The following is a 17,562-nucleotide window of genomic DNA, read 5'->3' on the forward strand; positions in this document are numbered from 1 at the left end:
GTGTTTGCAGCGGCGCATGAAGATGCAAAGAAAACACAGATATTGTGACAAAAAAAAACAAATTTTATTTAACAAAATGTAACAATAAAAATGAGTTTAGGATAAGGATGTTTCGGTTTAGGATGGGGGGTTTAGGATAGGGGTGATTGGGATTAGGATCGGGGTCTATCTGAGGGTGAGATTGGGTGGACCTTGGGGGTGTGGAGATGTGAGGATTGGGTGGTAGTTGATGAGGCAGGGGTTACAGGAAAAGGGGCAACAAATTGAAGGATTGGATCATGGATGGAAGTGGACACATCGGGGATAGACAACACAGTGGAATCATGGGAATGCATAATGCTGGCTGCAGGGATGCTGAACTCGGCAGTGTGGTGGATCTGTGAACTGGAGGCGGTGGTGGTGGAGGATAGTTTGGTGCTGTGGGAGTTGTAAAATAGATGTTTGGCTGCTGGTAACATCCTCCAGCCTGTGGATTGTAGCTTTGGGACTGCGGTTGCTGCAATGCGTGGCTGCAAGCTGCTTGGCAGGCCTACATGACGTTCAGCTGGAGTTGAGGCGTAAGGATTTCCAACACGCTCCGCTCTATTGCTGTAAAGAAATGTCTCGCCAATCTCTCAAGTTCGGCTTCAAGGCAGTCAAGGTGTTTATTGACATCCCGTAAAAGTGTGTTCACATGGAGAGATGGCAGCACCAGGAGACAACCAGTCTAAAGGAACAGAAAGAAAAATTGAGAGACAGACATTTTCAAAGGTTCTATACTTACATAGCCAGTGTTGTCCTCACCAGGCCAGCAGCACCAGGAGAGACGCCAGCACCAGAGACAGATGGCAGTTCCAGGAGAGACGCCAGCACCAAAGACAGATGTCACCAGCAGAAGACAACCAGTCTAAAGAAACAGAAAGAAAAATTGAGAGACAGACATTTTCAAAGGTTCTATACTTGCATAGCCAGTGTTGTCCTCACCAGGCCAGCAGCACCAGGAGAGAGGCCAGCACCAGAGACAGATGGCAGTTCCAGGAGAGACGCCAGCACCAAAGACAGATGGCACCACCAGGAGACAACCAGTTTAAAGCAACACAAAGGAAAATTAAGAGAGACAGACATTTTCAAAGGTTGCTTCATGATGGGGACCAAGATGGGGGACCTTATTACACCAGGGCCCAGAGGCTGCAGGGTGGCTAATAATGAGGGCAATCTGGCCTGTTTATCTGGCCCGAGGCTCTGGAGGGCCCCTGGCCAGATTGCCCTCATGTGCGGTGGGCAGGGAGAGATCACTGTAGCTCCACTGCCTACAGAAGAAAATGGCAGCAGAGCTGCAGCAATCCGTCCTGCATCCTGCTTCTTGGCCACGCTTCCTGTCACTCACAGCAGTCAGCAGCACGGCTGGATGACGTCATCATTCAGCACCACGGCTGACGGCTGTGCCAGAGAGAGGAAGCTGCTGGCGAAGGTGATGCTGTGGGAGAGCATGCGGAGAGGTGAGAGGGTGTGTGTTTGTGTAGGAGGGAGGAATGATGGGGTGATTGTGGAGATTGCAATGATGGGGGTGGTGGGGAGAAAGCAATGATGCAGGTGGAAAGGACAATAATGTGGTGGTGGGGGAGAAGGCAATGATGGAGGTGGTTGAAAGGGCAATAATGGGGAGGTGGGGAGGAGGAAATGATGGAGGTGGTGGAATGGGTAATTTTGGGGGGGGTGGGGAGAAAGCAATGATGGAGGTGGTGGAATGGGCATTGATGGTGGTGGTGGGGAAAAGGCAATGATGATGGTGGTGGAAAGGACAATGATGGTCCTGGTGGAAAGGGCAATAATGGGGGTGGTGGGAGAGAAGGCAATGATTGAGGTGGTGGAATGGACAATGATAGGGTGGTGGGGGAGAAAGCAATGATAAATGTGGTGGAAAAGGCAATAATGGGGGTGCTGGGGGAGAAGGCAATGATGGAGTGGGGGAGGGGACAATGAGGAGTGTGGGGGATTGGGGGATTGGGAAGGAAAAGGGATTTATACTGGATTTAGGAACAGGTGGAGGTGGAAGAAGATGTTATTATCACTTATTATGTTTAAAGGGAACCTGTCACCTGTTTTGGCCGCTATATGATACGGCCACTGACTTTCAGGGCTCATCTACCGCATTCTATAATGCGGTAGATAAGCCTCGATCTGACCTGCAAGTGAAGAAAAATAAGTTTTATTATACTCACCCGGGGGAACGGTCTGGTGTTATCTGGTCCGATGAGTGTCGCAGGTCCGGTTCCGGCACCTCTCATCTTCTTGCGATGCAGCCCTCCTGCTTGCTTCATGGCTCCCCGACATTGTGCTCCTGCACAGGCGTACTTATCTGCCCTGTTGAGGGCAGAGTAAAGTACTATAGTGCACAGGCGCTGAGCCTCTCTGACCTTTCCCAGCACCTGCGCACTGCAGTACTTTGCTCTGCCCTCAACAGGGTAGTAAGTACGCCTGCGCAGGAGCGCGATGCCGGGGAGCCATGAAGTAAGTAGGAGGGCGGTATTGCAAGCAGATAGTAGGCGCCGGACTCAGACCTGCGACACCCATCGGACCGGATCGCCCCCCCAGGTGAGTATTTTTCTTATCTTTCAGGTCGGATTGGAGGCTTATCTACCTACAGCATTATAGAATGCTGTAGATAAGCCCTGAAAGGCAGTGGCAGCATCTTATAGCAGCCAAAACAGGTGACAGGTTCCTTTAAAACAGTCCCTTAGTATATACACCGTGTTCCAAATTATTATGCAAATTATATTTTTCTCTGATTTTCCTTAATGGTCAGTGCAAATAACAGTCAGTCTAATAAAAGTCATTACCCGTTAGATTATACATCGGATTTTATTGAATAAACCTCCCAATGATAACAGTATAATCTCCAAAATGAATAAAAACTCAAAATGCACTGTTGCAAATTATTAGGCACAGTAGAATTTCTAAACATTTGATGTTTCAAAGAACTGAAAATGCTCATTTGTGGAATTTGCAGCATTAGGAGGTCACATTCACTGAACAAAAAAAGCTATTTAACTCCAAAACATCCAAACAGGCCAAGTTACATGTTCACGTAGCAACCCTTCTTTGATATAACCTTCACAATTCTTGCATCCATTGAACTTGTGAGTTTTTGGAGACTTTCTGCTTGTATTTCATTGCATGAAGTCAGAATAGCCTCCAAGAGCTACTGTTTTGATGTGAACGGCCTCCCATCCTCATAGATCTTTTGATTGATGATACTCCAAAGGTTCTCTATAGGGTTGAGGTCAGGGGAAGATGGTGGCCACACCATGAGTTTATCTCCTTTTATGCCGATAGCAGCCAGTGACTCAGAGGTATTCTTTGCAGCATGAGATGATGCATTGTCATGCATGAAGATGATTTTGCTGAAGGTACATTTCTGCTTTTTAGACCATGGAAGAAAGTTGTTAGTCAGAAACTCTATATACTTTGCAGAGGTCATTTTTACAGGAACCTTAAAGGGCCCTTCCAGCTGTTTCCCCATGATTCCGGCCCAAAACATGACTACTCCACCTCCCTGCTGATGTCGCAGCCTTGTTGGGACATGGTGGCCATCCCCCTACCATCCACTACTCCATCTATCTGGACCATCCAGGGTTGCTTGACACTCATCAGTAAACAAGACTGTTTGAAAATTATTCTTCATGTATGTCTGGGCCCACTGCAACCGTTTCTGCTTGTGAAGACTGTTTAGGGGTGGCCGAATAGTAGGTTTATGCACCACAGCAAGCCTTTGAAGGATCCTACACCTTGAGGCTTGAGGGACTCCAGCGGCACCAGCAGCCTTAAATAACTGTTTGCTGCTTTGTAATGGTATTTTGGCAGCTGCTCTCTTATTCCAATGAATTTGTTTGGCAGAAACCTTCCTCATTATGCCTTTATCTGCATGAACTCTGTTTGTGCTGTTTCAGTCCCAAATCTCTTCACAGTATGATAATCACTCTTAAGTTTTCATGAAATATCTAATGTTTTCATACCTTGTCCAAGGCATTGCACTATTTAACGTTTTTCAGCAGCAGAGAGATCCTTTCTATTTCCCATATTGCTTGAAACCTGTGGCCTGCTTAATAACGTGGAACATCATTTTTAAGTAGTTTTCCTTTAATTAGAATCACCTGAAAATTAATTATCACATGTGTTTAAAATTGATTTCAGTGATCCTTTGAGCCCTGAGACACAATACCATCCATGAGTTTATTTAAAAAACATAACAATTAAATCTTTATGACACTTAAATCCAATTTGCATAATAATTTGGAACACGGTGTAGCATACTCATTTATTATACATAGCACAGCCCCTTAGTAATATAGTGTACTCACTTTTTATGTATTGCACTGTCCCTTAGTATATAGTGTACCCGCTTATTGTGTATAATGCCATCCCTCAGTATATAGTGTAGTCACTTTTTATGTATAGCACAGTCCCTTAGTATATAGTGTACTCACTTATTATGTATAACACGATCCTTTATTACATACCATCCTCTCTAGTTATATATGGTGCCACCCCTTATTATATAGCTTCCTCTGCTGTCATGTACAGTGCTGTCTCTTACATAGTTGTTATTTTGCTATTCACAGCGCCCTCTTTTATTACATAGTCCCCTCTCTTGTTAGATATAAAATGACTGCTGATGGAAGAGACTACCAGTCCATTATCTCCTCCATTAGAAAAGAAGCTTTCCTATGCTCCAATGCTCCATCAGCCATCATTGCATTATATACCTCACAAGAGAGGACGGTTTGTAATAAAAATAAACATGGCTCTGTATACGATAATCCAATATGTAAGGGACAGTGCTGTACATAGCAAGAGAGGGCACTGTATAAGGGATGGCAATATATATAATAAAGGAGACTATGTAATATATACATGTACGTGTGTGTACATATATATATATATATATATATATATATATATATATGTATATATATATATATATATATATATATATATAATGTAGCTTTGTCACCATAAAAGGAGGGGGGCCCATACACATGTTTTGCACAGGGGCCCCAAGCTGTCAGTGTCTGCCCCTGCTATAGTTGGCATAGTAATGTTACCCTGACCTTTTTTCCATAGTGGAATCAGGAGTTCCTCACTCAGTGGGTGTAACTCATTACATGTTCTTTCTGTTGCATTTCCCATCTCATTAAGAAACTCTTAAAGGAGCACTAAGCACAGAAAATGTACAAAACATGTGCCATCACATTTTTCTTTAATCTCCTCCTTTCATGATGTGTTTTGTCATAAGAAACACTCAAATATGATAAATATATAAAGCAATCTTCTCCATGTATCCCAGGAAACATGCCCATCTTTTCTTCAATATCTCGTGTGTGGCCATAAGACAACTGGCTGTGGTAGACGCCTCTTTAACTGAGTGGTCTAGGATAGCGCAGAAATTGTTGCAGACTAACAAACAAGGGAAACTATATTTCTTATTTAATTTAATCATTCATTCCTGGGTTCAGTGTTCTTGTAAGGTTGTAATATGTTAATACATGGACACATATTTAAAACAATGAGAGGCATAGATTTTTAGCTGATCATACATAAATCCATGTGCATATTTATAACAACTATTATATATTTTGTCAATCTATGTTCAATAATGTTTTGGCAATGGACTGAGGAGGTAGACATTGGTATGATGGATAGTTTTGACTTCACTCAGATTAAACACTTCTAAAGTTTACTACTACATACTGTATATGCTTTAACTCTTGTGAAACTATGAAACCTTAAAAAGCCAAATAAATAACTTATTTATCTGCAGAGAAAGCAATTAGCCCAGACCATAACCAGAATGTCCCGAAGACAGTAAATGATGACCAGCGAAGGTCTAATGACGATAAAAGTAGTCCTCATTTATCCATCCACACTGATGAAAAGCAGGTAAGGCTTATTTCTCTGTGCTTGAAGATAAGAGAACACTATGATTGATTTCCATGACTATTTTCATCCTATAGTTGATTTTATTTTACCTTCCTTCCTTTTGTTATTTTATACATAGCAACATATAGGTTTGAAAAAAAGGATGTGTAAAGGTATTTCCCATGAACAAAGTACATTTTAATCAATAGATTTTGGAATAATAATAAGTTCCACAATTTGATGTGTTAAAAAATGTTCATGTGCTGAGATAATCTTATAAATGTGCCCCTGCTGTGTACTGTGTAATGACTGTGTCTGACCGTACAGGGACATGGTCTGATCTTACCACAGCTGCTGGGCAGGGGAGGACACAAAAGAGTATACAGATAGGCTAGCATGGGATGCCTCCTGCCTCTTTTTGAACAATATTTTACCTCAAAGAAAGAATCAGCTGTTATCCTGTGCTGTATTCTGTGTACTTTTTTACTTCCTCCCCTGCCCAGGACCTGTGGTATGATCAAACCATGGTCCTGCAGGGTTGATTTAAATGAACTTTGTTCATGGAAAATCTTCTCTAAGCCCAGCCTCCAAGACCTCCCCAGGAACACATAAAACAGGGCAGGAAAGCCCTCTTCCTGACATGTTCCAATTTTAAATAAGTTGAAGTTTCTCTTTTGGACTGGGACATGCCAACATTTTCTGGACTTGTTTATAAAACTTTGAGATAAACCTGGGAAAATCAGGAATAGAGATGGAAGAATCAATTTATAGTACTCCGGTCCACCAACATGGTCAGTAATCTGTGACCATTGGACGGCAAACCTCCTTACCTCTCCAGCTCTTCATTTGATTAGCTGGGTTGGTACAATGTCTTTGTGTGTCATGTCACAGTGATGACATCATGCCAGCTTGGCTAATTAAAAGAAGAGCTGGCAAGGATATTTGCAAGCCTCCCATCCAGAGGTCACACATTACTGATCCAGTCAATACATCGCAAATTGGTTCTCTCATCTCAACTTTTGGCAACTATGTTGATTACGGAGATCACAAATACAGAGATTGTGTGTGTAGGTGGAATAAAATGGTACAGAATATAATATATGAAAGATAATTGTCATTGTTTATAAGAAGTACTGTCTGGCCTACACAATATTAGGGGTAAGGCTGATTTTAAAATACATGTTTTTCAGAACAAGCAGACAGCAGAAATGAATGATATGTCTGTGCTTCCCTCCAAGAAACAAATGTCTTCTCATCCATCATCAGGTGTTTGTGCACCATCTTTTACCCTACTGAATCCAGCACTATTTATGTGGCTGCTAAAAGTGGTGGCATTAATGTGACAGAAGAAAAGGAAGGCCAACAAAGTAACATGACAGCACAATAACCATGGACATACTTGGATTGAGAAAATGGGAGCTGGAAAACACTGGTGTGTGAATTGTTTTTTTTCAATCTTGAACTTAAAAACTAAAGATGATGATTCACAATGCAATAAGAATAGATGGTGTGAATAGCCAAGGACCACACACTGCAAAGACTTGATGATCGGCAATCGTCTGGGTAGGACATTGGCTGATGTATGTTAAGCACCATTAAAGCTCTAGATGTTGGAGTGTTGCTTCTCAGAGAAAACGTACAACTAGAGGTAACTTGAGGGTTTTACCAGATGCCTCGAAAGCAAATGGGACACACTCATGTGGATGTCATACTAGATACATAATGTGTTCCTGATAATGTGACTGAAAGAGCTTTCAAGAACTTTTCTTATAGATATAATTGTCTGAAGAAGATGAGATGACCAATAATGACCAATGAAAAGATCTAATGTATATATAGGAATCTTTGGTACCGGCTTGTAAGACTCCTTGGCGTATAAATTGAGAGTATATGAGGAATGTTCAAGACACTACAAATCCCTTTTATCTGTGACTTTATGCCAATTGCATAGCTTTGTATAAGTGAACACAGATTTATTAATGTATACAGAGCTGCTAACAATTGCAGAAGTCTAGTATTGAAGGTGGTAGCATTTTGTGAGGATTAGGAGTGAAAATTGTGGAAACATTTCCGAAAATGTGCTACATTCCAAGAAGTTGAAAATCTGCTTTCGGTGGTAATTTGTGATGTCTTGATAGATCAATTCCACTGCTCAAGGGTTTTGGCACATAAAAGCATTTGAAGTGACAGCAAGTAAAGATCTGTTTATTCCGACCCTTATTAAAATTCACTGGCTTCAGACTAAATGTAATAATCATTTGCCAGTGAAAATTAAGAAGAAAGATCAGCAATAAACTATAACTCTGTTATTTATTGTGGATCTTGATTAATTGTGCCACTGTTCAAATCATCATATTGGTGGCATGATTGCTTAATGTAAATACTTATTGTAACATTTACTTAAGGCATTGCTGGATAGTGCCCAGCTCTTGCTAAGCAACAGTAATGCTTCTTTCCTGGTAGGGCTTCAGATCATTTAAAATGACTTCTGAACCCATGGGGTCACGGTTTTCCTTGTGGAGAGTGACATACCAGCTGTGGCATGCCAATATTAGGAGGCTCGTTCCTTGTGCAATGCTCCCATGGGAAATTTAATATGCAAATTTCCTCTACAGAGAGGATGAGGACTTCATGTCCTCTTCCTCTCTGAAGAGGCAATTTGTAATCTGAATATATGATCATTTATACATGATTTTTTTTAAATTTCCATTTAAAGGTCTGGGGCAACTTTTGACTATATGAGCCCCTTTTTGCCAATGTTGAGAGCTCATAGAGGGTTGCTACCCCAACTCATTGACAGCTAGATATAAAGAAACAGGAACACATGGGCTACTTGCACAGTGAACAAGTCTGTATGATCATGTTCACACACCACCAAGAAACCTGAAGACACAAAAGAGAATAGTAAAACCAAAAACACTCAGTTTGAAAAAATGTTGCAGTAATCCGCAAGTGCTAGTAAAAAATGTAAAAAACAGGGTATTTGGTTGATACGTTTTTTGCAAAAAATGTATACTAAGCTGCTCTACCAATCTTCACGGTATACCCTTATCAGAGCAGTCCTAACTAATGTATGCAATCCCTATCTGATGTATTTAAAAACCTGATCATCTGTATATAACCTGTGTGAACAGGGTTCAGAGAGGAAAAATCCATGTGTGCATACAGGGTAGAACAGCTTTTGTGCAGATAGCCCAAGAGGAGTGGTGGAACTCCCCAGTCTTGTAGACACAAGAGAACAATTATGGAAACAGGAACACATGGGCTACTTGCACAGTGAACAAGTCTGTATGATCATGTTCACACACCACCAAGAAACCTGAAGACACAAAAGAGAATAGTAAAACCAAAAACACTCAGTTTGAAAAAATGTTGCAGTAATCCGCAAGTGCTAGTAAAAAATGTAAAAAACAGGGTATTTGGTTGATACGTTTTTTGCAAAAAATGTATACTAAGCTGCTCTACCAATCTTCACGGTATACCCTTATCAGAGCAGTCCTAACTAATGTATGCAATCCCTATCTGATGTATTTAAAAACCTGATCATCTGTATATAACCTGTGTGAACAGGGTTCAGAGAGGAAAAATCCATGTGTGCATACAGGGTAGAACAGCTTTTGTGCAGATAGCCCAAGAGGAGTGGTGGAACTCCCCAGTCTTGTAGACACAAGAGAACAATTATGGAAACAGGAACACATGGGCTACTTGCACAGTGAACAAGTCTGTATGATCATGTTCACACACCACCAAGAAACCTGAAGACACAAAAGAGAATAGTAAAACCAAAAACACTCAGTTTGAAAAAATGTTGCAGTAATCCGCAAGTGCTAGTAAAAAATGTAAAAAACAGGGTATTTGGTTGATACGTTTTTTGCAAAAAATGTATACTAAGCTGCTCTACCAATCTTCACGGTATACCCTTATCAGAGCAGTCCTAACTAATGTATGCAATCCCTATCTGATGTATTTAAAAACCTGATCATCTGTATATAACCTGTGTGAACAGGGTTCAGAGAGGAAAAATCCATGTGTGCATACAGGGTAGAACAGCTTTTGTGCAGATAGCCCAAGAGGAGTGGTGGAACTCCCCAGTCTTGTAGACACAAGAGAACAATTATGGAAACAGGAACACATGGGCTACTTGCACAGTGAACAAGTCTGTATGATCATGTTCACACACCACCAAGAAACCTGAAGACACAAAAGAGAATAGTAAAACCAAAAACACTCAGTTTGAAAAAATGTTGCAGTAATCCGCAGGATTGCATACATTAGTTAGGACTGCTCTGATAAGGGTATACCGTGAAGATTGGTAGAGCAGCTTAGTATACATTTTTTGCAAAAAACGTATCAACCAAATACCCTGTTTTTTACATTTTTTACTAGCACTTGCGGATTACTGCAACATTTTTTCAAACTGAGTGTTTTTGGTTTTACTATTCTCTTTTGTGTCTTTAGATATAAAGAAAGTAGGCAACTACCCAAGTTTAAGTTTTGAACCCCCGATCACACTAATGTTCTAGTGAAAATACTGATTGCATTTGACATTTTCAAGATCATTATTTTAGATGAGAGATTATTTTGTCAAAAATCACTTTACATAAGGACAGAATTTATTTGGGATTTAGGTTTAAAGTATGGAAAAAAATGTACTTTCTGCATCTAATGCATACAAACTACTGGACGGCTTATATCCACTTACACAATACTTGTACCTGGTTTTCATCTACTGTTCATAACATAACTGGTAATGAACGCATATTAACACAGAATTCTGCACATCACTGTCTAAAGTAAGCTGTGCACTGACCTAATATGTGTGTAAATTATTATATATGTGTAAAATAAAGTAACAAGTTAAATATCCTACAGGAAAGTGTCTAATTTGCTTTTAAAGATAATACCAAGACCAATGTACATATGCTTTTTAATAGGGACAATGCAAGTTTTTATGTTATTGTATTGTTTCAGTATGTTGCAAGAACTTATAGCATATCTTCAGGCAAGAGAGGCTTTATAACCTAAATTTAAGAGGTCGAAAGGGTTTACTTTCCTGCAGGGTGGCTAGTATTGCTATTTTATATAATGAGATATAATAAAGAAAACACATCTTGCAATTTCCAATTTGGACAGTAATACAGATTTATGATGACGTACCATACACAAAAATAATGCTGCTGTATGGAACATGTCCATTATGCTGCAGGCTAATAGTACCACATTACTGTACACACAGACTAGCTTTAAAGTGATTTCAACCAGTTACTAATTTAACCTCTGGATAGGGAACGACTTACTGATGGCAAGAGGTCCGACTGCTGAGAAGTCGCAATCGCGAGAAGGGAGCAGAGCCGCATTCACAGCCCAGGTCTATTTTTTGTCAGTGGGACTGCCAGAAAAAGTGGAGTGCAGTAAATGGCTATGTTCGACAATACCTCCACACCACTCAGATATCACTATGCAAAGCCCCTGTCTTGGATTCATAAGGGGTTCTAGGGGACCAACAGTAACATTATCTATTGTGTACAAACCTCACCCAGTTCTGATTAAGTGCCATCAGCAAATGGGATTGTGACTTACTATGACCAAAGGGAAGGTTATGGTTTTGTCATGGAGGATTACGCTGGTTAAACTGAAGTATATTTGCCCACTGGAGCTTTTTTAAAATTAGGCACCATGTTTGGGTGTGTTTTTATATTAAGGAACTACTTTATTCTTATGTCTAGGCACTAGTGAATCCTTGGGTGGGGAGTGGGACCCATTATATCTGTGTCTCTATCCAACGTTCTCAGCTTCTCTTTACAATTTCAGTATCCAAATCACTCCTGATATATGCAGAATATATCTGTGGCTAGTATAAGGTAGCCCCTGGGAAAACACCATCCCCGCAGCCTGTCTTCAGACTATGCATTATTATGCCGATGTCCATATAGCACCATGAGCAAACCACAGACTCTAGCAGAAGTCTAGTAAAGGATGTTTTGAGGAATGGATAGCAGGGAATTACATGGCTCTATATTAGTGTGCAATACACCAGAGACGCTATCATAGGATGACACTTCTATGACATTGCTTTGATAATGTCTGATCTGCTAAGTTTTCATCAGTCATCAATAAGTGCTTTAAGTAGATCATTGTGAATTGTAAATGTTAAGAAGGAATAGCTCAGTCGTGGTGCAGGAGACCATGCAAACTTACAGATCGGAACCACCAAGTGCTTAACCTCTTGGAGCCTGTATTTTGCTACATCACTAATTACAGAGATTTAAACTGCCTGGAACAAGAACTTTGTATTTTGAGCTCCAAGAAATGGGATTCTATGGGTGGCCATCTGAACAGAAGCTAATATCACCATGTGCAAAAAAAATCAACTGAAATGGAAAAATCACACTGCCACATGACTCTGGAGCAGGGAAAATTATTTTCTTCAAACGATAAATCACATTTCATTACCTGGATGTCTAATTGAAATATCTTGGTTTAGTGTATGCTGAGAGAACACCACCAACTAGACAACATAATTCTTACTGTAAATTAGGATGATGAGGTATAATATTATCAAACTTTTTAAGAAATTGCGCCAAGATGGTTATTCCCAAGAGTAATATTAATGTTACAGCCTACAGATATATTTTAGACAATTTTGTTATTCCAACTTTGCAACAACAATTTGTGGGGATTCCCTTTCCTATTTCAGGATGGTTATGCCCCAGTGCTCAAAGTGAGGCTATGATAATGTTTGTGGGGGAGGAGGCAATGATGGGTTGGGGAGAAGGAAATGATGGAGGTGGGGGAGAAGACAATGATGGTGGTGGGTAAGAAAAATTATGGAAGTGGGGGAGAACAGTCATTGAGGTGGTGGAGGGGAAAAAGATGGAAGTGGGAAAAACAATGATTGAGATTGGAGAGAACATTGATGGAGATGGGGAGAACAATGATTAGGATGGCGGAGAGAATAATGATGTGAATGGAGAGGACAATGATGGAGGTGGGGAGAGGATAATGTTGGAGGTGGGGGAGAAAATGATGGCACTTGAGGAAAACAATCATGAAGTTGAGGGAGAACAATGATTGGGGAGAGGACAATGATGGGAGTGTGAGAGAACAATGATTGGGGTTGTGGAGATGACAATGATGGAGGTGGGTGAGAAGGCAATGATGGAGGTGGAGGAGGACAATGATGCTGGTGGGGGGAAGGCAATGATGGAGGAGGGAGAGAGGACCATGAGGGGGTGGGGAGACAACAATGATGAAGGTGTGGGAGAGGACAATGATAGAGGTGTGGGAGAGGACAATGTTGAAGGTTGGGGAGAACAATGATTGGGGTGGTGGACAGGACAATAATGGAGGTGAGGGTGAGGACAATTATGGTGGTAGGGGAGAACAATGATGGAGGTGGGGAAAAACAATGATGGGTTGGGGGAGAGGACAGTGATGGTGTGGGGAGATAACAATGATGGAGGTGGGGGAGAGAACAAGGATGGGAGTGGGGGAGAACAATGATTGAGTTGGTGGCGAGTACAATGATGGAGATGGGGAGAAGGCAATGATGGAGGTGGAGAAGAGGGCTATGATGGAGGTGGGGGAAGCAAAATGATGGCGGTAGGGGAGGACAATGATGGAGGAGGAGAGGACAATGATGGGGTGGAGGAGATGGCAATGATGGAGGCGAGGGAGAGGACAATTATGGTGGTAGGGAAGAACAATGATGGAGGTGGGGAAAAGAAATGCTGGGTTGGGGGAGAGAACAATGATGGAGGTGGGAAGATAACAATGATGGGAGTGGGGGAGAACAATGATTGGGTTGGTGGAGAGGACAATGATGGAGATGGGGAGAAGGCAATGATGGAGGTGGAGAAGAGGGCTATGATGGAGGTGGGGGAAGGAAAATGATGGAGGTGGGGAGGACAATGATGGAGGAGGAGGAGAAGACAATGAGGCGGTGGAGGAGATGACAATGATGGAGGGAGACAACAATTATGGTGGCAGGGAAGAACAATAATTGAGGTGGGGAAAACAATGATGGGTTGGGGAGAGGACAATGATGGTGTGGGGGAGAGAACAATGATGGAGATGGGGAGAGAACAATGATGGGAGTGGTGGAGAACAATGATTGGGTTGGTGGAGAGGACAATGATGGAGATGGGGAGAAGGCAATGGTGGAGAAGAGGGCTAGGATGGAGGTAGGGGAAGGAAAATGATGGATGTGGGGGGAGGACAATGATGGAGGAGGGGGAGATGACAGTGATGGAAATGATGGAGGCGAGGGAGGGGTCAGTAATTGAGGTGGGAGAGATGACAGTGATGGAGGTGGGGGAGAGAGCAATGATGGAGGTTGGGGGGAAAATGATGGAGGAGGGGAGTGGACAAAAAGGAGGGGTGGGGAGATGACAATGATGGAGGTGAGAGAAAGGGCAATAATGGAGGTGGGGGAGATGACAGTGATGGAGGTGGGGGACAGGGCAATGATGGAGGTGGGAGAGGACAATAAGGGGGTGGGAACTTACCATGGACAGGGGGAGAAAGATGTTAGATATGGATGTAAAATGAATTGGGTGGTGGAAAAGGTGCTAAGTCCCTGATCACATCCCCAGCTCACAATTCATGGTGATGCTATCACAGACTTAAAATGTATTGAGGAGTGGGAGAGGAGGTGGTAAGGTGCATAGGACCCTTTATAATAAATTGAAAGGTGGGAGAAAATGCCGACAGGGACTTTTAATGAATTGGGAGGTGACAGAGAATGTCCAGTGTCTGATAAAGTCTCTACCACCCCCAAATTCATTATGATGCTATCAAATACTTAAAATGAAAGGCAGGACAGGGACTAAGGCTATGTGCACATGTTCAGGATATGCAGGAGAAAATTCTGCTGCATATTCTAATGTGTTGGCAGGAAGAATACTGCGTAGAATTAATTTTTTGCCATATTTTTTTTTACATGATTTTGTTGCATATTTTCCCCCACTCCTGGCTGAAATACAGTACAAGAATTGTCATTATGCAGATTTTAATCTGCTACAAAACTGCAAAGAAAAAATAAGCAACGTGTGCATGATACTTCAGGGATCTCATTCAGTTTGCTTGTACTGTAAAACCTTGCCTACTTTCCGTGTGCACATAGCCTTACAAGTTAATTGGGGATAGTCACAGACTGAATAATTTATATTATTGAATAGCAGAGATTATAGGTAATGGAGGACACAGTGCTGCTTATCACCTTATATTTACATTGATGCATGGCTAATAGTATATTAGTGGTGCGGTACATACTGTATCTGTATTCAAGGGTGCAGTGCAGGGGAGACACATGTTGTATACAATAGATGTGATGTTGTTATTTTCAGGCTTGCGACAATCATCGTGACAAGATGAGTCGCAGCTGGGGGATGTCGACATCAGATGCAGAAGAAACAGCAGAAATTTTCTCTAATCAGATGAAACCTCAGCGGTATCGTCGGTTCCTGGATGTAAATATTCTGTTTCTGCACTGTGTGGCTTGGAGTGATAGTGTTATCCGTAGAGTCCCTTAAGCTGCATTCTCACATTTGGGTGATATGTCTGTGTGATGCCAGATTTTTTTTATCGGACGGCACACAAACTCATAGAGTTTTATAGATCCATTCACAGATTTGTGAAAATCATGGATCTGAGAATGAGATCCATGAGGGTCAGAGAATATCCTGTTCTGATTTGATTTTGAGAATCAGACTAGAACATGCTCAATGGGTCTGTAAAAATGGGCAGCACACCGACATTGCACATGGATACAGGAATATAACCTTATTATGTATAGCACAGTCCCTTAGGTATATAGTGTTGGGCGAAGCTGAAAATTAGACTCATCAGAGAAGGTTACCTTACTCCAGTCCTCTATGGTCCAATCCTTATGGTCTTTGGCAAACTTCAGCCTGGCTCTCCTTTGCTTCTCATTGATGAAAGTCTTTTTTATAGCTTTACATGACTTGAGTCCTGCCTCTAGGAGCCTGTTATGAACTGTACTTGCCGTGCACTTCACTACAGCTGCCATTTGCCATTCCTTTTGTAGGTCACTTGATGTCATCCTGTGGTTGCTGAGTGACATTCGAATAAGATGACGGTCATCCCAGGCAGTGGAGAGTCGTTTTCGCCCTCTGTCGGTCTGTAGCTTTGTTGTCCCCAATGTCTGCTAATTGACCTTGTTGTAATGGACTGCCGTCTTAGAAACTTTAAGGCTGGAGGCAACATGACGCTCACTGTGTCCCTCTGCTACTAAAGCCAGAAATGAGCCCTTTTCCTCACTCAAGACTTTTCTTTACAACTCCTTTGACATGATTAAAAGTTATTTTTTCATTCCTTTTACTTTTGGGATATTACTAGCACTTGTTTTGCCATCCATCTTGTCCTATTGCAAGGAGATTGTGAACACCACAGCAGTGTTTTTTTATACTTTCCTTCATTAAATAAGATTTGGTTCAGGTGATCACCTAATCAGAAGCACATTAAGTAGAATGAGGTGTACTCTGGTTGGAATTCAACTGACTCTGGAATGGAATGGCTGTCAGACATGTAGAGAAGCTGATTTTTATAAAACTGTGCAGTGGTCTCTTACTTTTTGTCAGAGCTGTAAATCTATATATATAATTGTCTAAGGGTTTTTCTGTCTGTCTGTCTGTCCTGGAAATCCCGCATCCCTGTTTGGTCGAGGCCGCAAGGCCTCGACCAATCAGCGACGGGCACAGCATGGCGACGATGATGTCATAAAGGTTGCCTCGATCAATCAGCGACGGGCACAGTCTGCCGCGAATTCGCCTCGACCAATCAGCGACGGGCACAGTATCAACGTAGATGTCATAATGGTTGCCATGGCGACGATGATGTCATAAAGGTTGCCTCGACCAATCAGCGACGGGCACAGTCTGCCGCGAATTCTGGAATCATCATTGTCCATATACTACGGGGACATGCATATTCTAGAATACCCGATGCGTTAGAATCGGGCCACAATCAGCGACGGGCACAGTCTGCCGCGAATTCTGGAATCATCATTGTCCATATACTAAGGGGACATGCATATTCTAGAATACCCGATGCGTTAGAATCGGGCCACAATCAGCGACGGGCACAGTCTGCCGCGAATTCTGGAATCATCATTGTCCTCCACTGCTGTCAAGTGCTGCCATTGTGTTGTCTAAGGGTCTAATTGTCTGTCTGACTCGGATATCAGCCAATCAGCAATATTAGTGTGGGATTTAAACACCACTGACAGCGCAACATACTTACATACATATTCTAGAATACCCGATGCGTTTGAATCGGGCCAACATCTAGTATATATATAACTATATATACCGTATATACTCGAGTATAAGCCGAGATTTTCAGCCCAGGACCCGGCAGGGGTGGGGGAGTGGGGGCTGTCTAATTATACTCACCTGCTCCTGGTGCGGTTCCTGCAGGTCCCTGCTTCCCTGGGGCTGCAGCTTCTTCCTGTAGTGAGCGGTCCCATAGGGGTGGAGCTGCATATTCATTACTGTAATGAGCAGTAACGGTGACCGCTCAATAAAGGAAGAAGCTGCGGCACGGGGAAGCAGGGACTACACCGCACCAGGAGCAGGTGAGTATGATGGGGAGGGGAGTGCTGCGCTGTGCGATATTCACCTGCTCCTTGTTCTGGCGCCACTC

At 42.2% G+C, this 17,562-nt stretch overlaps 1 protein-coding gene across 4 annotated transcripts in view; it reads left to right on the plus strand.

Annotated features, from left to right (window-relative positions):
- The window catches only part of LOC138675796 (GDNF family receptor alpha-4-like), a 119,376-nt gene extending 110,149 nt beyond the window's left edge, over positions 1 to 9,227 (plus strand). The window contains exons 7-8 of one of the 4 annotated variants that reach the window (XM_069764335.1): positions 5,801 to 5,919; positions 7,165 to 8,795. In XM_069764335.1, coding sequence (XP_069620436.1) covers positions 5,801 to 5,919; positions 7,165 to 7,194 — 149 coding nt within the window. In that variant the 3' untranslated portion in view covers positions 7,195 to 8,795. Of the gene's footprint in view, positions 1 to 5,800; positions 5,920 to 7,088 lie in introns of all 4 variants that reach the window. The other 3 variants (XM_069764334.1, XM_069764332.1, XM_069764333.1) reach the window with 3 other exon arrangements.
- Positions 9,228 to 17,562: the final 8,335 nt, after the last annotated feature.

This window comes from Ranitomeya imitator, chromosome 4 (assembly GCF_032444005.1).
Source record: "Ranitomeya imitator isolate aRanImi1 chromosome 4, aRanImi1.pri, whole genome shotgun sequence".
Lineage (NCBI taxonomy): Eukaryota > Metazoa > Chordata > Amphibia > Anura > Dendrobatidae > Ranitomeya > Ranitomeya imitator.